General features: G+C 48.8%; 1 protein-coding gene across 1 annotated transcript in view; it reads right to left on the bottom strand.

The window, feature by feature from the left end:
* Positions 1 to 120: 120 nt before the first annotated feature.
* The window catches only part of RRM2B (ribonucleotide reductase regulatory TP53 inducible subunit M2B), a 29,958-nt gene continuing 2,772 nt past the window's right edge, over positions 121 to 27,306 (bottom strand). The window contains exons 2-4 of the mRNA XM_075582574.1: positions 19,794 to 19,949; positions 6,637 to 6,753; positions 121 to 2,435 (exon numbers count right to left, since the gene is read on the bottom strand). Of these exons, the coding sequence (XP_075438689.1) occupies positions 2,298 to 2,435; positions 6,637 to 6,753; positions 19,794 to 19,949 (411 nt within the window). The 3' untranslated portion in view covers positions 121 to 2,297. The remainder of the gene's footprint in view (positions 2,436 to 6,636; positions 6,754 to 19,793; positions 19,950 to 27,306) is intronic.

The following is a 27,306-nucleotide window of genomic DNA, read 5'->3' as shown; positions in this document are numbered from 1 at the left end:
GCGCCCATCACAGCTCAGGGAGGGCCGCGTGGAGCATCAGGGTGGTTGCTATGTGCGGCGTCGGCGATCGCGAGCAGGGACTCTCGGCGGCTCCCATTGCAGGGCGCCGCCATCATAGGTTGCCTGGCGCATGCGCAGTTAGTGCAGAAGTGCGGAGGCCCTCAGACAGGTCGCGCATGCGCAGTGGGTAGCACGCAACATGGGCCAACCACGAGAGGGCTCCAGACAGGGACTACAAGTCCCATGAGCCTTAGGGGACCCCAAGTGACGCCACGGAGCCAATAGGGCTGCAGCATCTCCCTGCAGGGAGATTACATACTTTTCGCGGGCTTGGAGCACGTTAGGCAGTTGGCGACAGGAGCAGCTAGGGGAAGGAGGTAGGGTGCAGGAGTCAGTGACTCCCTGCACTAGGCCAGCAGCCCCAAAGCCCCAGATAGCCCTGAGCCACCAGTAGTTTGTGTTGTTTCAGGGACAGGCCCCAGGTTAGGGATCCTGCTCCTTATTGTCCAGAAGTTAGTTAGGGACACAGCGCGTTCCTCAGAGGTCTGGGCTCAGACCCCTATATTATTATATGTAAAGACTATCTTCCCGGAGGCCACGCCAAGCAGTGACTGCGGCCTGCTGGCAGTACACAGATTTCCGCCAAGTTACAGACGGTGCGGAGCTGCGGTGATATTATCCACGCTGCAATTAACCCCACGCGTAAGAGGACATCACGGCGGATCCAAACCCAGTGGTATAGCGGCACCCGTGGCAGGAGCCAGGCCAGGTATCGTTATAAAGTGCACCAACAGAGTACTCACACGGGACTAGTGGATGCGCAGTCACACACATCTATCTCACTTTAAGGGACATATTGTGTGGGGTTACTGGACACGGGGTGGGATCACCCGGTGGCAGGGGGTTGCGTCCTGCGAGACGCAGTAGTTAGTGTCTCCTCTAGGGAGGGACACCTGTTTATCATATGCACAATTACGTTTGCAATAGTAAAGTCATTGGTTGGTTTACATGCTGTGTGTGTAGTGATATATATTGTTCTGCGAGGAACCACTCCCTCTCTGGTGGGAGCCATCGCAGGTGGAGGCGCTGCACCGAGTACGAGGTTACTCATATTATTATACGTGCCCCAGGTTCCCCGTGGCGGAAGCTCAGACCTCCTGTGAGCCTAACAGGTAAAGCACCACACCTGGTAACATTAGGTTCCCCGCACATACACTCTATCTGCGATTGGGTGGGGGAAGACCCGTTACAAATATATACACACACACACACACACACACACACACACACACACACACACACACACACACACACACACACACACACACACACACACACACACACACACACACACACACACACACATTAAAAGCTGAGATTTAAGGCCATATTTACTATAAATTGCTACTCGTTAAGCCACGTCCTGTGATGGAAGACACCTTAAAGCCCCACTCAAGTGAATGGGCCGTGAAGGGAAATACTTACTAAACATTGTTACTCCATAAGATACACTGTTTGTCCCATTCAATTGCTGGGAGGTGTCTTAGGCTGCGCTTATAGTGCCTGGTGACAGCGACGCGACTTCGCGCCAAACCAAATACATTGAATCTGTCGCATGCGCTTATAGTAGGCACGACGGCGACGCAGCGACCAAAGATTTGGTAGTCAGTGTTAGGCTGCGTCCATGGTATGGATGACCGTGCGGACGCTGCGCGATCAGACTGCCTCAAGGCAGTGATCGCGTCCATGCGGCGTGCGGGCGAGTGCGCGCAGAGGCAGGAGGGGGCGCGCGATGAGTGAGAAATCAGTTAAAACTGATTTCTTGCGCGATAGGGCGGTCACGTGAGCAGTTCCCCCAATGAGGGCGAACCAGCTCCGTGACGTCACTGGGAACGCCCCACACGGCCCGAGCACTATGGCCAGGGAAAGCACTCACTTTCCCTCACCCTCTGCGCGCCGCCGCATGGCTGCACTCTATGGACGCAGCCTTATTTGATTTTTTGACGAGACAGTCGCCACATGTGACTGTCTCTAAACCAATCACAGAGCGCATATTGCACTCTGCCCTCCCCCTTGGTGACATCACTGGCCTTGTCGCCAGTGACGTCGCTCAAACTTTAAATGCAACTTTCGGCATCGGTCGCGTCGCTGGCACTGTAAACGCAGCCTTATGGGAGAGCACTGCTTAAGAAATATGGCCCCATGTCCTATAAACCTACAATTGGCATTGGTATACTATAGTACTAAGTAGGGCGGCAAGCCTTTACAGCAATCCTTCCTTTCAGTAAATGCGTTCATTACCGTCTCTGGGGGTCTTTGATGTATGTCTGTATGAGTAGGCTGTACATTTCCGAATGAATGTTCTCAATGAGAATCTGAAAGCCATAAAAACAGCGCGCTTCTGGGACCTGCACCTCCTGACTAAACCGCTCCACCTGAAGCAGAAAGATTACAAACGTATTATTTTACCTTACTGGATGAAAGTAGCCTATTAGGAGTTTTCTTTTAAATACAGTATATTTTTTATTGGAAACATTTTTTAATACATCAGTATCATTGAAATTACATGACAGATTTTTCCCATATCACATTTTGCATTTTAAGGGCACACAAACTCCTTGCTTAACAGTCAGCATTATTAGTAAACATCTTTGTTTACCCTGGTTACATTTCTGTGTCATAACTTACCTGTTTTCTGTACATGGGTTTTTCCGTTAAAATAATGGTTTTATTTTCACTTTAAAAAAAACAAAAAAAAAAAAACCTTTAACTAAACTTTAATTAACATAACAATTAATCTCAGCAGTTTTAACCATTTATTTATGACCGTTTTAAGATGTCTGGATTTTACACCATGTAAGAATCGTTAGCATGGGGGTAGTTGACACTATTAAAAGAAAAAAATAAATATCCTGCTTAAACCATACACTGATGGAAAAGATGCTAAAGAGTGAAAACCAATGCAAAGTACTTTCAATAAATGTGTAGCCAGGTCCCCTCTGGCTGCCCAGACATTCGGTTCTCTCTCTCTCTTACCTGCGACAGCGTGAGGCAGTTGCAGGGGTGATCGCGTCACCGGGGACTCCCGGCGACATCAGCTATAGGGCGCCGTCATCTTGTGTGCGTTCGCGCATGTGCTAAAGATCACGCACGCGCAGTATAGCCCCAGATGCGATACGGCAGCCATTACAGGGAGTGAGAAGAGGCGCTCCATAGTCAGGAACATCCCCCAGTTCGCACATGCGCAGTTAGCAGAGGTGGCGGCCATTACACAGCGCGCACGCGGCCCCAATGTTAAAGAGAGCCACCAAGGACTACAATTCCCAGCAGCCTCTGGGGACTGCACTTTCACCCTGGTCACAGGCAGCCAGACAGCCAATAAGGCCTCGTTCAGGGTGCCAGCTGCAGGACTCGGAGGGAGGGCGGGAGGGAGGCAGTGCTGCAGTTTGCTGGGCGATCTGTGCTTATCCCCCAACAGACTTTTCAGCGTTGGGGAGGGGGCGGGGTTACACACAGCAGGGTAAGTATCGAGGTTGCAGTCATGAAATCATTCTGAAGAATGATTTCATTGGCTGCCTAGGTCCCTGTGACGCTGCTGCAGCTCCAAAAAACGAAATTTCCGTTTATTGAAACTGTAGTCAGCTTCAACTCCTGGCCTCGGAGACAGGGCGGTTGCTACACTGACAACCAGTATTCAAATTGAATACTTTGTTTCTCACGGCAGCACGCACGGCAGCACGCCCTCCCTCCGAAGCCAGCACCCTGAACGAGGCCTGAGGCTGACAGATTCTCATGCTGCAAAGTTGCAACAATGTTGTGTGCAGACAGGGATTGTCAGTTAGGAGCTGGGACACAGAGAGGGGAGGGTGTGTTTGTGCAGGGAGGAAAGTAGCCTCACGCACTAGGCCAGAAGTCTCCCCTTAGGCCCCAGCTAGGCCCTACTCACCTCAGCTTGTGGTTTCTACAGGGACTCCCCTTAGACTAGGGACAGGGTTCTGTAGAACCTAGACAAGTGAGGGTCCAGCCAGGAACCGTGACTATCCTGGCAATTGCTGTGAAGGTGAATTGCTGTGAAGGTGAATTGCGTGAAGGTATAACATCCTCTGCGTTAGCAAGGATAAGAGACATTATAAAGGTGGATCACTCCATGCGGGAGCCACCCACCGTTGAGGCGGAGGCATCTTGGATCATCTCCTGGAGCAAGGGATTCCAACCAAAGGTCATCTGCGCACCCGGTAGCAGGAGCACCGGGCAGGTATTATCCAAGTCACCAAGTGCACCACCTATACACTTCATCTTAGTGGGCAGCGCTGTCTCACACGTGGGTGGGGTTGTGGGACTCTTGGGACTTTGGGTACAAGGACTTTGGGAATACTGTGTGTGGATAGTTGTGTTTAGTAGTGTTACAGGGTGACACTGAAGTTATGTACTGTTGATGTCATATTGTTGATGCATGTGTATTGTGTTTTATCTGCCCATATAGTAAACCTGTTTTATATATACCTTGGTGTATGTGGTTCATATATGTGGGTCCTGTGTAGGGGGCATTCTACACTCCTAGAATCCTGCACAGGTGGAGGCGCTGTACTTAGAAGAAACGTTCCAGAGGATTCACCCCAGGCTCTCACTAGCGGAGGCTCAGGCCTCCTGTGAGCCTGACAGGTATAGCGCACCACACCAGGTAACATTAAGTTCCCCGCACACACACACTATATGCGATTGGGTGGGGGAATACCCGTTACAAAAACATGCAGTTTTTGAGCGGGATATACATATTTATTATATAATTTCCATTTTCAATCTGAGTTGTAGATGAACAAATTCCTTTTCCTTGCTTAAGCTAAGAGAAGGGATCCGGTGCAGAGCCTGCACTCAAGAGGCTGCACACAAGACTGCATTTTACAGCATCAATATGAAGTGGTGGCTCTTTATTTTTTCCTTTATAGAGGCGACCAAAGTCTTATCTCCAGGCGAACCTCCCGGGTCAGATCATATTTACCTCTGCTGTAATAAATGTTTTCCAGAGTTGAGGGTCTGCAGAATCCTTCAGTTGGAGCCACCTCATTTAGACTACCCCCAAAATAAGTACCTCAAAGGGCATTGCTGCTTTAACCCTATCACAGACCTATCAAACAGAATTTGTTACACCAGGGCCATACGATCACTATTACAGCCATCACAGGACTCTGACCTTTTCCCCAGCCTCTTCCATACAGATTGCTGTGAGCAGTAATAGAGATCCACAGTAGACATGAGCAAAAACCATCGAAACATTACAAGGGTCACCAGCGTGCTCAAGCTCGTGTGATGTTCACTGAATGTTATAGCGGCACAGTAAGGGTCAAAATGTCCCTACAGAAGAGCATAGAAAGGTAACTATACACCAAGTTGGTGGGGGTATGTCCCACACAGAGCAGTCCTGATTAACACCTTCAGTGCAGACTAATGTAAGTCCTTCGTCAGACTGCTCTCCCTCTGGCCCAATGTAGGACTTATGTCACAGGGGTGAACTTTCCTATGTCGTGTGAGTCTCCCTGTGGCTTAAAGACTCCAAGATTCCCTCCCCTTTCGATCGTGGGGTCTACCCCACTGGGACCCAACCTTTTCTGCTTACCAGTACCACACTCCTTTTTTATGCCACTTTTTATGCCTGTTCAACAGCCATTGTTGTGAGCTAAGTATTGTTTGCATGTACTGTAGCTTACCCTCATTCTGAGTCCTGTTGGGTTTCAGGTCACGACATCCACCTGTGTGTATGTCTGTATTCACTATGTATGGTGTTTTTAGTGCTTACTTTCAGTAAAAATGTATTTTTGATTTACATACGTACTTTGTCTTTTTTCAGTGTGCGGTTTCCCATCCTTCTTTATTTTCAAAAATACCTTGTTTAGTCAGTCGCGTCAGACAACCAACCAACCAGCACAAAATATCTTCAAATATTCCTTCTTTCAATATTACCTGCACCAAGGTGCCAGAAACATAACCACAACATTTCAGGGGCTGTGCCTCCCTTCATCAGGACTATATGAAATATGTTGGAGAGCTGTCTTCTCTGTGCAAGGCTGCGTACATGGTAATTTCAGCCGCACGGAGGCTGAGGGAAAGCGAGTGCTTTCTCTGGCAATGGTACGCGCGCCGTCCGTGGGCGTGTCTTGGGGCGTGCCAGTGACGTCACGGAGCTCGTTCGCCCTCATTGGGCAAACCGCTCACGTGACCGTGCTGTCGCGCCAAGAAATCAGTTTAAACTGATTTCTTGCGCAACGCGCGCCCCCTCCCGCTTCAACGCACGCCGCATAAACGCGAACACAGCGTTTAGGCAGTCTGTTTGCTCATCGTGCGGACGTGTCCACGCGGTCTGCCATACCATGGATGCAGCCTTAGGGAAATTATAAGCCTTATTTATATGACTATATTCGACTGGGGCATCAAGCTTACATGGCAAACAGAAGATGGTTTCACAGGAAACTGAATAGGAGCCAATGTAAGCAATACTATGCTCTCGAACATAAGAAATACAGAACACCTGCGATAGTGTGGTACCTGAACCTGACTAGCGTCATGTTCTGTCAATAGATGTACTTCAATCCAATACATATTAAACTGCTGCACATTATTTATTTCCTACATAAAACTCACCAGATTCTCGTTCACTATTCCGTCGCTAGCAGCAAAAAAAGCCAAGATATGGGAAATAAAATACTTCTCCTCTGACTTCAGCTTATCCCAGTGAGCAAAATCTTTAGATAAATCAACCTTAAAGAAAAAAAATTAAAATGCTTAAATAATGAATTACTTTTGTATTTACAATTATAAATAGTAATATGGTACATACAAAAAAAAACCCAATATATTAATAGAAAGTATAAATGAACCCCTTCATTTTTCACTGGAGCGGTGTTAATACATAAAATAGCATAGGCCTACAAACCAATCAATAGCTCCCTATTGGTGTGGAACGTTCCAATATTTGGAATGCAGATACGTTCCACTGGCGTTCATTTCACTTTTTGGCGGAGCCTCTTACCTGCTCCGGAGAGGGTAATACCACCCATTACATTCTCATTGGTAATCAGGCAACGCGTGTTAACAGACTTGTTATAACGTCCCCATCTCAACGAGTCCTTATATTGATTAAGCAGGGAACTTGGTACATTTACAAATGCCTATAACATTGCACTAGCAACAATAGTGGCAGCAAGGGGGTCCTAGATCACATCAATATCCCTACAGACCGTATCATCCAACAGGTAAAAAGGTCAAATATATTGTCAGGGGATTGCCTCTCTCAGATTGCAATCTTGTGAGTCTCTGGACATTATAATATAATATATATGAACACTGTTCTCATAGTCTCAGGAGCATAGCATATCCTCCCTCCTACTTTTAAGTGCTTTTATTGCGACGATATATTTCTAATAGTCTCTCTTTCGTCAATAATTTACATTAAAATATTATATTATTATTAATTAGTAGAGGTAGCGTGCTTACAATAGGGATTATTTTCTTCTTTGTCTATGCCTTTAAGGTTTGAGTGGAGGTTTTTACCTCTTTAGTTAAGACCTTTATTATTTATTTGTCACTGTATTAGAGGTGTGAGTCACTATATATTAGATTTTATGTTATTTATTTATAAAATATTTTATCAGGAAGTAATACATTGAGAGTTACCTCTCGTTTTCAAGTATGTCCTGGGCACAGAGTAAAACAAAATAATACATGGTTACAAATACAGTTACAGAAATGAACAAGGTATACATTATATACAAGACATTGCATGCACAGTTAAAGAAAATATATATTATGAGCGTATGAAACAGTTACAGACCAGATTAAAGTGTGAGACAGCCTTAGATTTGAAAGAACTTAAACTGGTGGTGGATATGAGAGTCTCTGGTAGGTTGTTCCAGTTTTGCAATGTTATCACTTGCACTGGGATATTAGGAGAGTGTTAGAGCGCCATCCACTGTTTTGTTCTTCTAAATGTAGGTGACTGATTTATTTTTACAAACATTAGACACGTACAGTATCATTATTCTTTAGTTAGTCTGTAAACCTGAAGGAAAGGGTTTGATTTCCTCTAGTTACGCCCTTTTGTAATTTATCAAATGAATAAGGAGTTTGCACAGACAGAGCCCACTCTGATCTCCGCTTGTCGCCATTCAAAGAGGGGCAATGTGAGTAACCAATTGATTGACAAGCACCTTCCATCCTCAATCAGGGGCCTCGACAAAAATGTAATTATTCCTAATTTCTCAAGAGACTAAAACAGTAACATATATGCTTTAAGCATGATTACATGGCTGTAACGTAGACACCTTTGGGTGCCTAATTTAACTTTTTCAATTTTCCATTAAAATGGTGCTAAAACACTAATTTTTTTTCCCATTAAGCATGTGCGATAACTGCAATTCCTAAAGATTAATTTAGAATTCAGGGAATGTTTATTAATGTAGGAATAAAAACGTAATTACAAAAAGCAGAATAATATCACACACAGAAGTAGCCCAACTACTGTAACTTTACCTACAGTACCCTTCCCTGTGGCTGAGCGAAAGGTAAGTGGGACTCTATGGCTTATTCAGCAGACTCCGATAAGTGTCTGATTGAAAGTTTTGAGCACTTTTAGAGCGAGTTTGCATGTGCAGCTATTCAGAGAGCTCCGATAACATGCCAAACTCGCTTGGAAACAGCTTCTTCCCAATCGGTAGAACTCTCGCAATGTCAAACCGAGCGGTAGCCCCAAAAGATGCTCACCGGTGGCTTCTCGGCAAGCAACTGAGGATCGTGGACTTTTTTTGCATCATTTTCTTCAAGGTGGGTCAAGAGTTGGTGCCGCAGTTGGATCAAGGGAATGAATCTTCATCCCGGCCAAGGTAAGAAACACATTGATTGTATTTTTAAGTTGCCCATTGACTGGCAATGTGTTTATCTATGTCCCTTTGAGGGTATATATCAGTGGTCTCCAAACTATGGCCCGCGGGCCACATCCGGCCCACCACAAGATTTTATCCGGCCCACAGCAACTTGAAATATATATATTTTTGCTCATTATATATAATTTCCCAGTGTAAGCACGGCATGCTTTCTTTGTAATTCTCACATTTCTCTTTTGTTCCGAATCATATCATGCTGATTACCCCAAATGATCCAAATAAAACTTATTCATTCATTCATAAAATATATATAAAAAAAATGTTTTTTTATTCTTTGGCCTGCGAAAATGTGTAGAATATACGATGTATCCCTCGTACTTAAATGTTTGGAGACCACTGTTATAGATAACCACATTGACAATCAATACATTTTTTGGCAAATGTTTGTTTTTATTTAATTGTAATGTATTTTACATTTTTGATGTGTGTTTTTTTTTTAGTTTGACCATTCATTGCCATTGTGGTTATCTGTGTCTCCATTATGGACATAGGTTACCACAGTGTCAATCAATGCGTTTATTGCCTACTGGGTAATATATTGTACTGTAATGTCAATTTTATTTTATTGTGCATTAATATTTTATTTTTAAACAAATGAGCAAATGCGCTATTAGCCATATTTGGCTTCTAGTGCTTTTAACCATTTCTGTGTGGTGATGCGGGTAGAAGGGGTAGGGGATGAGGGTAGTTGCTATGGGGAGGGTGGTTAGGTCTCACGGGAGGGTAGCAGGAGAGCGGGTTAACCTCATAATTACCATAGCTGTTAATAACCGCTAAAGTAATTAAGGGGTTACTGGCCAGTAGTTTGTTTTTTTATTTAATGTTGCTGCCTACTGAAGAAGCGGAGGACCAGGGGGACGCGGAGGCCAAAGATGAGGACTGCCTTCATCCTGACAGGAGTAAATACAACTTTTAGTTACTATATGCTGGCTAATGTTTTATTTTTAAATCGGCAAATGTGCTATTATCCAGATCTGGGGGGAGGAGGTGTGGATGGTTAGGTCTTGCTGTGGTGTGGGTTTTAACCCGTTTAGTACCTTAGCGGTTGTTACCGCTAAGGTAAGGGAGAGGTTAATACCTCTCGGGAGGCCTAAACACCCTCCTTGGGGAAACGATAACCTTCATCCACCGCCTCTACCACTAACACACCGGGTAGTGTCGGTTAACCCCTTCATTACCTTAGTGCAGGGGTGGGGAACCTTTTTTCTGCCAAGGGCCATTTTGATATTTATAAAATCATTCGAGGGCCATCCAAAATTATCAACTTAAAAATTAGCCTGCTGTATTTGGTGAAACATTTAATGAACTCACCACTAATGTGATGGCTGGAACTGCTTCTCTTTGGGTGACTGACTGACTCTTGGGTAGTGGGTGACTATGACTGACTGTGGGTTGGTGTCTGTGCACACGCAAATGCACACGCACACACACACACACAGAAATCGGGCAGGGGGTAGGGAAATCAGACTCTCAGACCCACTCTCTCTCTCAGACCCACTCTCTCTCTCAGACCCACTCTCTCTCTCAGACCCACTCTCTCTCTCAGACCCACTCTCTCTCTCAGACCCACTCTCTCTCTCAGACCCACTCTCTCTCTCAGACCCACTCTCTCTCTCAGACCCTCAGACCCACTCTCTCTCTCAGACCCTCAGACCCACTCTCTCTCTCTCAGACCCTCAGACCCACTCTCTCTCTCAGACCCAATCTCTCTCTCAGACCCTCAGCCCCACTCTCTCAGACCCTCAGACCCACTCTCCCTCAGACCCACTCTCTCTCAGACACACTCTATCTCTCTCAGACATTCTCCCCCTCTCCTTCTCAGACACACTCTCCCACTCTCCCCCTCAGACACACACTCTCCCCCTCAGACACACACTCTCCCCCTCAGACACACACTCTCCCCCTCTCCCCCTCAGACACACACTCTCCCCCTCAGACACACACTCTCCCCCTCAGACACACACTCTCCCCCTCTCCCCCTCAGACACACACTCTCCCCCTCAGACACACACTCTCCCCCTCTCCCCCTCAGACACACACTCTCCCCCTCAGACACACACTCTCCCCCTCAGACACACACTCTCCCCCTCAGACACACACTCTCCCCCTCAGACACACACTCTCCCCCTCAGACACACACTCTCCCACTCTCCCCCTCAGACACACACTCTCCCCCTCAGACACACACTCTCCCCCTCAGACACACACTGGGGAGGGAAATCTGATTGGGGGGGGATCGGAGTAGGTGCCCTCCGCAACTGCTGCTCGGTGTGGGGAGAAGGAGGACCGTGTAAGTGCGCAAGGGGGGGGGGGGGGGGAGTCTGAGCAGGGGGGATCGGAGCAGGTGCCCTCCTCCGCAACTGCTACCCGGTGTGGGGAGGAGGGGGCGGAGCAGGTACCCTCCGCAACTGCTACCCGGTGTGGGGAGGGGGGCCGTGTAAGTGCACGGGGGGGGGGGGGGGAAGGGGCGGAGCAGGGCGGGATTGGAGCAGGTACCCTCCACAACTGCTGCCCGGTGTGGGGAGGAGGAGGAGAGGCGGTAGTGAGGTGTCTCTCCCACCGCAGACTCGTTCTTCTATCCCCCAAGCCTCTTATACCCCCTTCCCCCCCATCCCCCACTCCTCTTATACCCCTTCCCCCCCATCCCCTACTCCTCTTATACCCTCTCCCCCCGGAGCGCTGTTTACCCGAGCCGCCCTGGTGATACTCAGGTCCTTCATCACCTCAGGTGGCTGCTGCCACACACAGACAGTGACACACAAACACAGTGACCGTGACACAGACAGTGACACAAACACAGTGACCGTGACACAGACAGTGACACAAACACACACACACACACAGTGACAGTGAGACAGTGACACACACACACACAGTGAGAGTGACACACACACACACACAGTGAGAGTGACACACACACACACACAGTGAGAGTGACACACACACAGTGAGAGTGACACACACACACACACACACACAGTGAGAGTGACACACACACACACACACACACACACACAGTGAGAGTGACACACACACACACACAGTGAGAGTGACACACACACACACACACACACACAGTGAGAGTGACACACACACACACACACACAGTGAGAGTGACACACACACAGTGAGAGTGACACACACACACACACACACACACACACACACACACACAGTGAGAGTGACACACACACACACACACAGTGAGAGTGACACACACACAGTGAGAGTGACACACACACACACACAGTGAGAGTGACACACACACAGTGAGAGTGACACACACACACACACACACACACACACACACACACACACACACACAGTGAGAGTGACACACACACACACACACAGTGAGAGTGACACACACACACACACACACACACACACACACACACACACACACACACAGTGAGAGTGACACACACACACACAGTGAGAGTGACACACACACAGACACACACACACACACAGTGAGAGTGACACACACACACACACACACAGTGAGAGTGACACACACACACACACAGTGAGAGTGACACACACACACAGTGAGAGTGACACACACACACAGTGAGAGTGACACACCCACACACACACACAGTGAGAGTGACACACACACACACACACACAGTGAGAGTGACACACACACACACACACACAGTGAGAGTGACACACACACACACACAGTGAGAGTGACACACACACACACACACACACAGTGAGAGTGACACACACACACAGTGAGAGTGACACACACACACAGTGAGAGTGACACACACACACAGTGAGAGTGACACACACACACAGTGAGAGTGACACACACACACAGTGAGAGTGACACACACACACACACACACAGTGAGAGTGACACACACACACACACAGTGAGAGTGACACACACACACAGTGAGAGTGACACACACACACAGTGAGAGTGACACACACACACACACAGTGAGAGTGACACACACACACACAGTGAGAGTGACACACACACACACAGTGAGAGTGACACACACACACACACCGTGAGAGTGACACACACACACACACCGTGAGAGTGACACACACACACACACAGTGAGAGTGACACACACACACACACAGTGAGAGTGACACACACACACACAGTGAGAGTGACACACACACACAGTGAGAGTGACACACACACACAGTGAGAGTGACACACACACACAGTGAGAGTGACACACACACACAGTGAGAGTGACACACACACACACACACACACACACACACACACACAGTGACATTGACACACACACACACACACACAGTGACATTGACACACACATACACACACACACACACACACACACACACAGTGACATTGACACACACACACACACACACACACACACACACACACACACACACACACACACACACACACACACACACACAATAAGCCCACCTCTGTAAACACACACACACACACACACACACACACACACACACACTGACATTGACACACACACACACACACACACACACACACACACACACACACACACACACACACACACACACACACACAATAAGCCCACCTCTGCAAACAGACACAATATTAAGGCCTCTCCCCCCTTGGGGTGGGTAAGGTGCCTGGGAGGGGGTATGTGGGTTACCTGGGGCCCGTGGATGGGCTGCTGGAGCAGCATGGCCAGTGCAGCCGAGAGTGACAGGCCCGCGGAGCCTAAAGGGAGGGACAGGGGGGCGGAGCCTAAGGAGCCCGGCATTACTGGAGGAGAGAAGGGAGGGGGCGGTGCTGTAGGAAGAGGCGGGCCAAAAAAAAATCTTGGCAGAGTGACAGCACGGGCAGCCAATCAGGAGAAGGGGAGTTTAAAAAAAAAAAAATATATATATTTTTTTTTTTTTAAACCATTCTTGCAGGCTTCCCGGGGGCCGGACCAAATGACTTCGGGGGCCTTATACGGCCCGCGGGCCGGAGGTTCCCCACCCCTGCCTTAGTGGTTAGCCACTAAGGTAATGAAGCTCTGTTTTTATTTTAATAACATATTACTGAAGCAGGGGAGCTGAACCCCATTTCAGATCCAGGGACCCCCTGCTTCCCGAGGTACAGGCCCCGGTATCTCCTGCAAGTTTACTTCTCCGGTGTCATGTGACGCGGGCATTTAAACTTGCCGGAGATACCGGCACCCCATACCGGGGTCTGTACCTCGTGAAGCAGAGAGTCCCTGGACCTGAAATGAATGGGGTTCAGGTCCAGAGACTCCCTGCTTCAGTACTATGTAATTAAAATGAAAATAAAAACAGTGCCTATAAGCTGTGCAGGGAGATGGCGTTCTCTCAGCGCAGCTCTTACAGACTGTGGGAAGAGCGCACAGGCGGATCTTAGAAAAAGAAACTGCTAACTTGATCACTATTGGCGTTTTCCTACCAAACGGTATCCGGAAATCTTTCTGAATATCGTGATAACACAAATGTCAGACCGTGAGGTAGGAACATGGCAACCTGATCAATATCAACACTTATCGAAGCCACCTGAATAGGCCTCTATATCTGTTACATACAATACACACTGCAGTTATCATGGGGGACGCACAGGATCACACCTCAAATCAAGAACCCAGTATTTAAAAAATCCCATGTTCTTAAACGGTGAGTAACATGCTACCCTTTTATTTTCTGTACGTTGATACACCTTGAGTGCAAAAGGGCCTGTAACGCATGGCAGAGAACAGCAGTGCAGGCCCTCCATCCTCCCTGCTCTCAATGCACACTGTGGGATTGGGGAGGAGTCTCTGAATATGAGAGAGAGAAAGAGAGTGTGTGTCTGTATGAGAGATGGAGTGTTCTGTATGAGAGAGGGAGATAGTGTTCTGTATGAGAGAGGGAGAGAGTGTTCTGTATGAGGGAGGGAGAGAGTGTCTGTATGAGAGAGGGAGAGTGTCTGTATGAGAGGAAAAGAGTTGTCTGTATGAAAGAGTGTCTTTATGAGAGCGCGCGTGTCTGTATGTGAGCGTGTCTGTATGAGACCACGTGTCTGTATAAGAGCGCGTGTCTGTATGAGAGCGCGTCTGTATGAGAGAGCGCGTGTCTGTATGTGTCTCTTGTTCTTCATATACTCCATCACTTGTGGATGGTAATTCATTCACTTCTTGATCCTTTCTTCTGTGAGATGTTAACAATAAGAGTTGGACTCATTCCATCATGAATACTGATTGGTTTGTTCCACAACGGTTTATGAGCACAGTAACTCATGCCTGCAATTATACTTCTGTAGCCTCTGGGGGCACTTATGAAACTCCCCAGTCTTACTCTGGATGGACTGCAGTGGCCATGTTGGAGGAGGCAGACTGGCAGACTAAATATATCTGAACTGTGACCTAGGACACAGACCGTGCTTGGGGACCACGCAAAGACACAGGCTGTCCTGGGAGCCAGTCAGGTACCCCAGGACTAGGACCTTGTTTTCCCCTAGGCCCAAGATAGGTCCCATTCATCGTAGTTTGTGCACTGTAGGGTGGCCCATAGCTATGGACCTTCCCAGTGGTGAGGGTACGGTGACAACACGGAGCGGGACGGACGCCGGTACAGACCTCCACGCCCTTCACAGACCACGTGTGCGGCTGCCGGTGGTAAGGATTGGAGGCCTCACATCGTGGGACACTGCGTCTGCCTCCATAAAGGGAGTGAGGCCAACGGTGCACCAACACAAGAAGGGGAGGTAGCGCTACCTCTCACATGTTCCTGGACATTGTGTATAACACGTTACATCCATATATATCTGGGCTTGGCCTTGAAGGAGGGAGAGGGTATTCTGATATTCTCCCTGTAAGAGGGCAGGGGATTGTCATTGGGGTGTTACAGTTACTATTGTTCACATATGTGTGTTGTGTGTGTTGTATTATGTTTATGTCATGAGGCTAACATTTCCTGTTGGTTTACCTTATTGTGCTAGTGATCATTACAAGGGGTTAAAATTTCCTGTGAGGGGCTTCCTCCCCTGTGGCGGGATCCTCACAGGTGGAGGCGCTGCACTCCAAGCTCCCTATGTGCGGATGCTCAGGCTTCTGTATACCAACCAGGCGAGCACCACAGCACCATAACACCTATTTACCAGCAAATCTCCCTTAGGGGGGTAAAGGAGTCTTACCTTCATTCCGCCCTCATCTTCTAATCTACTGTATATCATTTTTTACAACCAATCCGTATAACTTTCACTTTCCTGCCATTTTAGTCCTCGCTGTCTATATCCTTTGCACCTGCTTCTGCAGTTACTGTTGAGGTCACATCTTCACCACAAAAGGGATTAGTGGGATATCAACAGTACACCTGCGGCTACAATCAACAACAGCAGTTATGCGATGAATGCAGATACAGTTCATGTCAAAACCACAACAGCTACAGTTGTCTTTTTTTTTAATCTATTTTTTTAGCCTCATTACCTGAGGGAATTATCTTTCAATTAAGGTTTTTCAAGCTTGTCCCTTCCCCCCGAAAGCATCAAAAACGGCAATTTTCCCATCAGTAACGTTACAAACTCATGTAGGATCTAATTAAAATAATGACAGTCCTATGTGCAATAGGTGAAAACTACATGACTGATGCACTCAAAAAAATCAGACCAGTCATTTTGTACCTAGAAGATTTTGCAGTTCGAGTTCATATATTTCCTGCAAGGCAGCTGCACCGCCGCTCACAACTTCTTGTATTAAGTCATTTTTAAGTCACTTTAGAATGGTTTATCTTGGAAATATTTAGAAACATTAAAATGTAACAGGTATGATTTACAGAGTTAATCTCTCTCCCCATTATCCTGCTTTCTTCCCCCATTGGTCAGTTTGCAGGCAGGTCTATGGATAATCTAATCAGTAAAGAAGAGCAAAAACAGATGTTCCCACACCCTCCCATTTCCTGAGTTCTGTCGGAAATGAAAAGAAAGACATTGTTTTGTTAACTTTCAAACATAAGCCTCACAGTAAGTCCACATAACCCAAGAACAATGAGCTGCCCTTACTTTTTATCCTGATCACTAACTTAATTGGATCATCACAGTCGTTTTCCATTCTGCAGAACTATTCACTTTAAAAAACAAATTTAGTGGGGCCGCTTAAAAATGGACAGTAATATTATTAATAAAGTTGACTACCCGCTCAAACCCAAAGCCGCTCTAGGGTTAGTAAAGACGTAAAAACGTAGGTGCATAGGGAGATGACAAAAACACTGGTATGTAAGATAGAGAGCTTTATAGAAGATCCCTACAAATTGCACTCAAAGTACATATGGTAAATATAATAAGGTGATTCAATAATCACGGAATCAGAATATTCCTAGAATGAGGAGTGTCAGCATATACCTCGTATGTTCCACTAACAACGAATTTATCATATGGAAAATGCCATATCTCCCCCTTTCTACGTTGGAAAACAATAAAGCTTTATTATAAAGACATCGACGCAAGTGATTATTTATTATTTACAGTGATGGTTAAAAAAAATTAATCTTAATATATAAAATTGAAATTTGTGGTGTTGTTGCTAGATGTGGTGGATCTGATTGGTCTGTGGGTCTGTCACTCAGCCTCTGGCCAATCAGATTGGTCCGTATCCCTGCCCCGCCCCATTGGCCTGCGTGGCTCTATGACGTCACCCAACTGCCACTCTCTTCTCCTCCTCACCCGCCCACAACCACCCGGCCACTAACACTAACAGCCGCTCCGGCGCAGGCCTCACCTCTCCCCCCGGTCACAACACTAACAGCCGCTCCTACCGAGCACTCTCTCCCCCTGGCTTCCCTGCTTGCAGCCAGCGGTGTGGGGGGCGGGAGGCGGCGCCATGCGGGAGACCAACTGGAGTCCCGGCCCTCTCTCGCTCCTGCCCGGCTGCACTACGGCCGCAGATGGAGGACGGGGCCGGCCACACCACACCACGGAGTCCCTTTCCTCCCTGAATCCCTTACCTTACATTTCGAGGAGAGGGACATCTACTAGCGAGGACCGGGGGGTCATGCATGGGGGGGGGGGGCAATGATGTGCGGTTCAGGGGGGGAATAATGTGAGGTGCAGGGGGGGGAGAGACAGATGTGGGGTGCAAGGGAGTGACGAGTGAAGTGGGGTGCAAGGGGTTGACAGTGATGTGGGGTGGACAGTGATGAGGGGTGCAGGGGGGTGGAGAGTGATGTGGGGTGCAGGGGGGAGAGTGATGTGGGGTGCAGGGGGGAGAGTGATGTGGGGTGCAGGGGGGAGTGTGATGTGGGGTGCAGGGGGGAGTGTGATGTGGAGTGTAGGGGGGGCAGTTTTGTGGGGTGCAGGGGGTTGGACAGTCATGTGGGGTCAGGGAGGGGAGACCGCAGCTGTGAAGGAGGGGGGGTCCCATCTGTGAAGGGGAGTAAATTCCGGGCAACGCCGGGTATATCAGCTAGTAATAATAATAAAGCTAGCGGCCTCACTAATGAGGATTTTTAACCATCACTGTAAATAATAAAGAATCACTTGCGCCGATGTCTTTATAATAAAGCTTTATTATTTTTCAATGTAGAAAGTGGGAGATTCAGCATTTTCCATATGACAAATTCGTTGTTAGTGGTACATACGAGGTATATATTGATACTCCTCATTCTAGGAATATTATGATTCCGTGATTATTGAATCACCCTATTATATTTACCATATGTACTTTGAGTGCAATTTGTAGGGATCTTCTATAAAGCTCTCTACATACCAGTGTTTTTGTCAGTAATATTATTATTAATCAATCTTATCTATTGATGTTGATATTGTGTACTGTATGTTTCCAAGTTTAAGCTGTTTTGATGATTGACGGGGCAGACATTGTCTTGTACAATCTTAATCACACACATGCAACATGATGTTCTGATCTGAAGCCTTGATCAGAATCTCATCTATACTAAGCTCCACGTGGTCTTTTTAAGTTGGTAAAAATTACTTTTTGTGAATGGCTGCTTCATTAAATTAAAATAGCATGGCTAGTTAAGCTGGAATAAGTCAGGTTTGAAAGACAACCCTGATGAGTTTTGAGTGGAAGATGCAACTGAGAAGTTCATAGCCACCTGGTTCTATCCCTTACAACCAATCAAATGGTAAGCTGTGTCTACACCAGCCAGGGGCCACCAACTGCTCAGGTTTAAGGATATCCCTGCTTCAGCACAGATGGCTCAGTCTTTGACTGAGCCACTGATTGAGCCAACTGTGCTGAAGCAGGGATATCCTGAAAATCTGAGCTGTTTGGTTGCGCTTGAGGACTGGAGTTGGCCGTTTCTTGTCTACATTAGGCGTCGGCCATGCTCCCTGCTGGCGTGCTGAGGCGTGCTGAGGCGCAGGGAAAGCGGGTGCTTTCCCTGGCCTTGCGGTTGCTTACCGCACGCACTGTCAGCAGCCATCAGGGGGCGGGCCGGGGGCAGGCGCGTCACTGGCCGGGGGCGGGCCAGTGACGTCACGGAGCTGGTTCGCCCTCATTGGGCGAACCGCTCACGTGACCGGCCTGTAGCGCCGGCAAGTGGGGGAATTTTAAATTCCCCTAAGCGCGCGGAAGCGTAGGCGAGCCCCTACTAAAGCCGCTCTAATTGCGGCAGTAGGGGCTCAGTGCTGAGCGGGAGCGCGCCTCAGCACGCTTCCGCCAGCAAGCACGTAACATGGCCGAGGCCTTACACTGTTGCTCAGAATTAATTCCTTTATCAACCTGTGCACAAACAAATGGATGAACGTTGGGTAGAGGGGATTTCCCCATTAATATGAAAGCTATGTTGAGGTTGCTGGTGACCTGCTATGTTTTGATCTCATGAAAGTGCACCACAGGGCTACTACAAAAAGAGATGTCCTGCTGCTGTAAAGCAGCTGTCACGGTCAGAATGACTTACTTCTTCTGCAGTCCAGAACGACGCCTGTGCCTGCTTATACATTTTCCAAATGTCTGGATACTTGATTGGGAAGATGACAAAACGACGTGGGTTTTTCTTGAGGAGAGGCTCATCTTGATCACTGCAGCCATTTCCCACAGTGTCCAGGAAAACCTTCTACAAGGAGAACAGACCATTTCATTATTTAGAAAATAAAAAGACCACTTGTGGCGCTTTTGCATGTCTCAGAAAGGTCGGAAACTCTGTCTTTCCCCATTATCGCTTAGCAAACAGTGCGTCCACTGCAGCCAGGGATTCTGGGTAATGGCATGCAAATGAGCGCAGTGTGTCCCTCTACATCTTAATCCATTTTAACATGGGCCCCTATGAGCTTGTGCCTGCCGCATTACACCGCTTTTCGGCACAGCTGGGGTTAAAGAATTGTATAGCCAGTAAAACCTACTCACAGACCGCCAACCTTTTCACTCTCAGTGCGAGGCTGGGTGCCGGCCTAGCAATGTGAAGCTGGTACGTGGGTATAACCAAACTTTAAAAAGTTATGGTGGGTAAAATAAAAGGACAAAAACCCTCCACTGTACAGTAAATAAAAATACCACTTGCGGTGCATTTGCAGGTCTCAGACTGGTCTGTTTAGAAACAAAGGCTCGAATCGCAAAAGTTCTCCATGCAACAGCTTACAAACCGTATGTAACCGGGTCACATAGCGTCATTTAAAGTCGCGAACCGCACCATTTTGTTTAAGCAATTAAACATAAAAGTACCAAATAGGGATTGGAGAAGTCATTCTTGATGAAGAAACTGCATCATAGTATGAACTTGCTTCTTAATACATTTTAGAGCTGGAAATGAATGGGAACGACATGTTTAAAGAGTTAATATTTACAGAAGCAGACACTTCTGAGTATTTTTAAAGGGTGAGTGGAGACATGGGGATGGGGCGTCATTCCCTTTGGCTACCTTGTGTGTGATATCACTAGGAGCTGTGAAGGAGTTTGCACGGGCAACACCTCAAGTCTCTCCCTCCTTATCTTGATACGATCTAGGACAGGGCTGCACAACATACGGCCCGCGACGGACCCCCTTCAACCCCCGCTCTTCATCACCCACCTTCCCTGGTTGGGAAAAAAGGACGCGCTCCAGCAGTGGCTGTGCGCGCTCTCCCCTAACCTCCCACCTCCAGCACGGGGACGCGCTCTAGCAGTGTAGCGTGACCCGGAACTTCCGGGTCTGCTGCTAGAGCGCGCATCCCTCGCGCTTCCCTGCCGCCGCCATCACCATCACAAGGTAAGCATGGGGGTGGGGGGCTGCTGACATGGGAGGGGGGGATGCTGACATGGGGGGGGATGCTGACATAGGAGGGGAGGATGCTGACATGGGAGGGGGGATGCTGACATGGGAGGGGAGCTGCTGACATCTGAGGGGGGCTGCTGACATGGGAGGGGGGCTGCTGACATGGGAGGGGTGATGCTGACATGGGAGGGGGGCTGCTGACATGGGAGGGGGGCTGCTGACATGGGAGGGGGGCTGCTGACATGGGAGGGGGAGGGAGGATGCTGACATGGGAGGGGAGGATGCTGACATGGGAGGGGGGATGCTGACATGGGAGGGGGCAGGGGGATGCTGACATGGGAGGGGGGATGCTGACATGGGAGGGGGGATGCTGACATGGGAGGGGGGCTGCTGACATGGGAGGGGGGCTGCTGACATGGGAGGGGGGCTGCTGACATGGAAGGGGGACTGCTGACATGGGAGGGGGGCTGCTGACATGGGTGGGGGGCTGCTGACATGGGAGGGGGGAGGGGGGCTGCTGACATGGGAGGGAGGCTGCTGACATGGGAGGGGGAGGGAGGATGCTGACATGGGAGGGGGGATGCTGACATGGGAGGGGGGGATGCTGACATGGGAGGGGGGGTGCTGACATGGGAGGGGGGGATGCTGACATGGGAGGGGAGGATGCTGACATGGGAGGGGGGATGCTGACATGGGAGGGGGGAGGGGGGCTGCTGACATGGGAGTGGGGCTGCTGACATGGGTGGGGGGCTGCTGACATGGGAGGGGGCTGCTGACTTGGGTGGGGGGCTGCTGACTTGGGTGGGGGGGATGCTGACTTGGATGGGGGGGATGCTGACTTGGGAGGGGGTAGGGGGATGCTGACTTGGGAGGGGGAGCGAGGATGCTGACATGGGAGGGGGGATGCTGACATGGGAGGGTGAGGGGGAATGCTGACATGGGGGGGATGCTGACATGGGGGGGAGGATGCTGACATGGGAGGGGGGAGGATGCTGACGGGCTGTGGGGGGCTGCTGATATGGGCTGTGGAAGGCTGCTGATATGGGCAAATTAATTTAATTTGAATGAAAGTATTTAAAATGTAATTTTGTTTCAAGTAAACATCGTAAATAAATGTGTTATTTTGAATAATAAATGCTGTTTTACCGTGCGGCCGACTCTGTTTTCCTTGTGAGGTGTAGAGGGGGAGAGTGATGTGAGGTGCAGGGGGGGAGAGTGATGTGAGGTGAAGAGGGGGAGAGGGATGTGAGGTGCAGAGGGGGAGAGGGATGTGAGGTGCAGGGGGGGGGATGTGAGGTGCAGAGGGGGAGAGGGATGTGAGGTGCAGGGGGGAGTGATGTGAGGTGCAGGGGGGGGGATGTGAGGTGCAGAGGGGGAGAGGGATGTGAGGTGCAGGGGGGAGAGGGATGTGAGGTGCAGGGGGGGGAGAAGGATGTGAGGTGCAGGGGGGAGAGTGATGGGAAGTGCAAGGAGGAGAGAGTGATGGGAGGTGCAGGGGGAGAGGGATGTGAGGTGCAGGGGGGGAGAGTGATGGAAAGTGCAAGGGGGAGAGTGATGGAAGGTGCAGTGGGGGAGAGTGATGGGAAGTGCAAGGGGGGAGAGGGGTGGGAAGTGCAAGGGGGGTGAGGGGTGGGAAGTGCAAGGGGGGAGAGGGATGGGAGGTGCAGGGCAGGAAGAGGGATGTAAGGTGCAGGGGGGAGAGGGATGTGATGTGCAGGGGGGAGAGGGATGTGAGGTGCAGGGGGGGAGAGGGATGTGAGGTGCAGGGGGGGAGAGGGATGTGAGGTGCAGGGGGGAGAGGGATGTGAGGTGCAGGGGGGGGAGTGATGGGAAGTGCAAGGGGGGAGAGGGGTGGGAAGTGCAGAGGGGGAGAGGGATGGGAGGTGCAGAGGGGGAGAGTGATGGGAGGTGCAGGGGGGGTGAGTGATGGGAGGTGCAGGGGGGGAGAGGGATGTGAGGTGCAGGGGGGGTGAGTGATGTGAGGTGCAGGGGGGGAGAGGGATGTGAGGTGCAGGGGAGAGAAGGATGTGAGGTGCAGGGGGGAGGGTGATGGGAGGTGCAGGGGAGAGTGTGATGGTAGGTGCAGGGGGGGAGAGTGATGGGAGGTGCAGGGGTGGAGAGTGTGATGGGAGGTGCAGGGGGGGAGAGTGATGTGAGGTGCAGGGGGGAGAGTGTGATGGGAGGTGCAGAGGGGGAGAGTGATGGGAGGTTTAGGGGGAGAGGGATGTGAGGTGCAGGGGGGGAGAGTGATGGGAGGTGCAGGGGGGGAAGAGTGATGGGAGGTGCAGGGGGGTGTCATGATAGAGGGGGTTTGGCCCGGGATTAAAGGGGTTACACCCCATTTGGCCACCCCCTACTCTCACTTGGGAAGCAAGGGGTTAACTGGACTGAGGTCCAGTAATGTGTTTTTTACCTTGCTTCAGTATCCAAATGTTTATTCCCCTGTATAACTGTATTGTGTTATCCTGGTGTTTGCACTCACACATACACTAGGGTTGATGCGGGAGGGAAGGGGTTAATGTTAATTTAGTGATTATAGCCCTTTGTTCCCTTTTCCTGCTTTTTCAGGCTCCATTTTGCAGCCGTCCATAGGTCGCCATTGAGCCTCCATGCGTTCTAATGGCAGAAGTAGCGGTTTTGGACCTGTTTTCCAGCGACGACCAGCAGGTGGCGTCCGAGAGGAGGAGCGGCGGTTTCCCATTGTAAGTCAATGGGCTCATTGACTTCAATGGAGATTCCTCAACGCCGGCCTCGAGGAACAGGTTGGCAGCCATCCAAACCGCAGACCGCAAAAGCAGATACGTCTTTGAAAAGAGTTTAATCACTTCGGTCAAGTTCAAAGACAATTGGCGTGGGAATCTTAGGTTCTAGGGCCCCTGGGAATAAAGTTCTTTTTGCCCCTAGCTCCTAGGAACCCCCCACACGATCCACACCAGGTCCAGGAATGAGAGACCCCCGTAAGGGGTCGAGCGGAGAAGGAGGGTCGCGCCATTGACTTCAATGGCGGAGCGGAGGTCCCATTGAATCTAATGGCGGCGCGGGCCATTGATTCCAATGGGGAAAAGCCGCATGGCGTAAAAACGACTAAGTGTAAAATGATGAAAAATGTAAGTCCATATCTCCGGTTCTGGAATGACCAGGGGGATGGGATTTGGGTGGCATGTAGCCAAGGTTCCGGCTTTAATGCATGACCCTTCCCAGCCCCCTCCGACCAACCAGATGGAGTGTGGACGAATGTAAAGATTTTATTTTAAAAAATGTATTAAAGTACATTTCTGTATCTCCGGTTCTGGAGGTCACAGAGAGTTGAAATTTGGCCAATATGTGGGGTCACTGTAGGCTTTAATAACTGGCAGATTTCGACCCACTGGACCCACCAGAACGTAACTTATTAATATGTGAAAATATTAAAGTGTATATGGGATTTTGGATCTGCTCTGAAAATGCAGACCCCATCTGCTATGCTAATAGGGCAGGAAGAGCATCCTGAAAAATTAGCATAGCCCTGTGATCCAAAGTGATCAAAAGTTAACTGCCCTGATTGTTTATACTAGGGCCAGGAACAAAAGGAGCGGAGTGTTTTTAAGTGTGGTACTTCACACTTACAAAGGATGCCAAAATCTACTTCAAAGAGATTTTTCTAGCCAACTCGGCGCCTAGGGTTAAGAGAGGGGTTTGAAATGGTATTTAAACCAGGATCAGTCCTTACTAAATTGTCTTCATGTTCTTCATGCATTGTCGTGATGTCCACATCTGAACCTGAATTATGGAAGAAATGACCCATCCTGTATCCTGATGGCTTTCTTGTCCTAACCTTTAAGTAAGTGCATATTTTGTCTGTTATTTGTATAATCTCGTGTGTTCACCTTCTTCAAGGAATAAATTATATTTTATCATATCTAAGCCTCGTTCAGTTCAACCCAGATATTTGGTGTTTATTATATCTTGTCATAAGTTACCGTGACAGGGGGGAAGAGTGATGGGAGGTGCAGGGGGGGAAGAATGATGGGAGGTACAGGGGGGGAGAGGGATGTGAGGTGCAGGATGATGATGAGAGGTGCTGGAGGAGAGATGATGATGATTTTACCCGTGCTGCCCAATTTGTTTTTCCTTGGAGCAGTTCGGCCCTTCTTACTTTACGAGTTGTGCAGGCCTGATCTAGGACATTTGCCCATATCGCCGCAACCAGTTTGGCGCTGGTGCTCTGCCGCCACGTGGACATCTCACTGTTGGATCACGATGACGGTGAGCAGGACAGAAATAGGACATTTAAAATGTGTCTCTGGGAAAGGGGCGCATGTGCGGATAAGACCGCGCTTATAGTCCCGGAGACAGGACGTCATCCATCACAGCGATTTCTGCCTATAGTGTAAGAGGCAAGAAACGGAGGCCAGGGGGCGTGGCAGGGCCATGAGTGGTTTGTCCTCATTGGCTGAACTGCTCACGTGCCCGCTGACGTCACGCTGCAGTCGCCGAAAAATCTAATTTCAGTGACTTCCAGCGATCACGACCAAGCCGTCGCTGTGTCGTGGTCGTGTCTACTATAAGCACACACGCCGGATTCAATAAATTTGTTTTGATGCGACGTCGCGTCGCCGGACTATAATCGCGGCCTTAGTCGGGGTGCATGCGCGGGAACATTTTAAAATTGTGGCATCGGGGCAGCATGCTGAGTAATTTTAAAATAGTGTCTCTGGCTAAGGCCAATTTGGTGTGCTGCAGTGGATACCAAATTGGCCTCAGCCAGAGATGCCATTTTGAAATACCTCAGCATGCCGCACTGATGCCACCATTTTTAAATGTCCCTCGCATGCGCAGACTTACCCGCACATGTGCCCCGATGCCAGCAAGATGTGCCTGCAGTGAGGTGCGTGGTGGCGGAGTGCAAGCGACAACTTGGTCGCGGACAAAAGTCCTAGACCAGTCATATCCCCTCTTAGATGCCTATTTCCTAATGTAAGTAAACCTAATTTAGCTAGACTCTCCTCAGAAGTCAGATTTTCCATTCCCTTTATTAATTTGGTGGCTCTTCTCTGCACTCTCTAGTTCCATAATGTATTTTTTATAGAGTGGTGCCCAAAATTGTACTCCATATTCGGGGTGTGCGCTTACTAATGTTTTATACAATGGCATAATTATGTTTACTTCCCTTCCATCCATAAAGTTTTATGCAAGATAAGATCTTGTTTGCCTTTGCAGCTACTACCTGACATTGAGCTCTATTAATAAACCTGCTGTCTACAAGCACTCCTAAATCCTTGTCCATCAAGGATTCACCTAATTCTGCCCATAAAATTTGTATATCTCCTGTTTATTCATTTCCCAAAAGCATAACCTTTACATTTATCTGTATTAAACCGCATCTGCTATTTACCTGCCCAAGTTTCCAGTCTATTCAAGTCCTTTAGAAGAGGAATTACACCTTGCTTTGTTTTTACTATCTTACACAATTAAGTATCATCAGCAAAGATAGAGTCTTTGCTCTCTATGCCAACCTCAAGGTCATTAATAAACAAGTTAAAAAGCAGGGGTCCCAGTACCGATTCTTGAGGTACTTCACTTACAACTTTAGCGCAACCTGAAATGGTTCCATTTATGCTAACTCTCAATTGTCTATCCTTCAACCAGTTTTTCAATCCAGGTGTAAATATTTTTACTTAGTCCTATTTCCATTAATTTGTACACTAACCTCTTGTGTGGCACTGTATCAAAAACCTTTGAGAATATTATTCTGTACTAAACTTTCAAGTAGCTTCTCAACTATTGATATCAGGCTTACAGGTCTGTAATTCCCCAGAAGTGATCTAGCTCCCTTTTTAACATAGGCACTGTGTCTGCTTCACACCAATCGTGTGGTACCGAGCCTGTGGAAATGGAGTCCTTGAATATTGAATATAATGGTTTGGCTAATACTGACCTTCACTCCTTAAGAACTCTTGTGTGCACTCACGCTGCTTTCCCCCCACACTCCTCCCCGCTCCCGAAGCCTCTCCTCCCCTCCCCATTGGCTCACAGCCACACCACGTGACGCGTCAACGCTAGGGAACACCATTCTCTTGTATCCCATAGCGGCTGACGCGCCACAGCGTGTAGTAAGCTGTGCAGTCAGGGGGGACCGGGACCGGCTCCGCAGGATTCCCCTGCTGGTGGGGAACTCGCGTGTGGCCGCCCGTGCCACTGAGCGCAGCGGGACCGAGGCCTTAGAACGCGCGTGCTCTGCACA

This window comes from Ascaphus truei, chromosome 2 (genome assembly GCF_040206685.1).
Source record: "Ascaphus truei isolate aAscTru1 chromosome 2, aAscTru1.hap1, whole genome shotgun sequence".
Classification (NCBI taxonomy): domain Eukaryota; kingdom Metazoa; phylum Chordata; class Amphibia; order Anura; family Ascaphidae; genus Ascaphus; species Ascaphus truei.
Note: the sequence above shows the minus strand (reverse complement) of the source record. Positions and strands in the feature narration are given on the sequence as shown.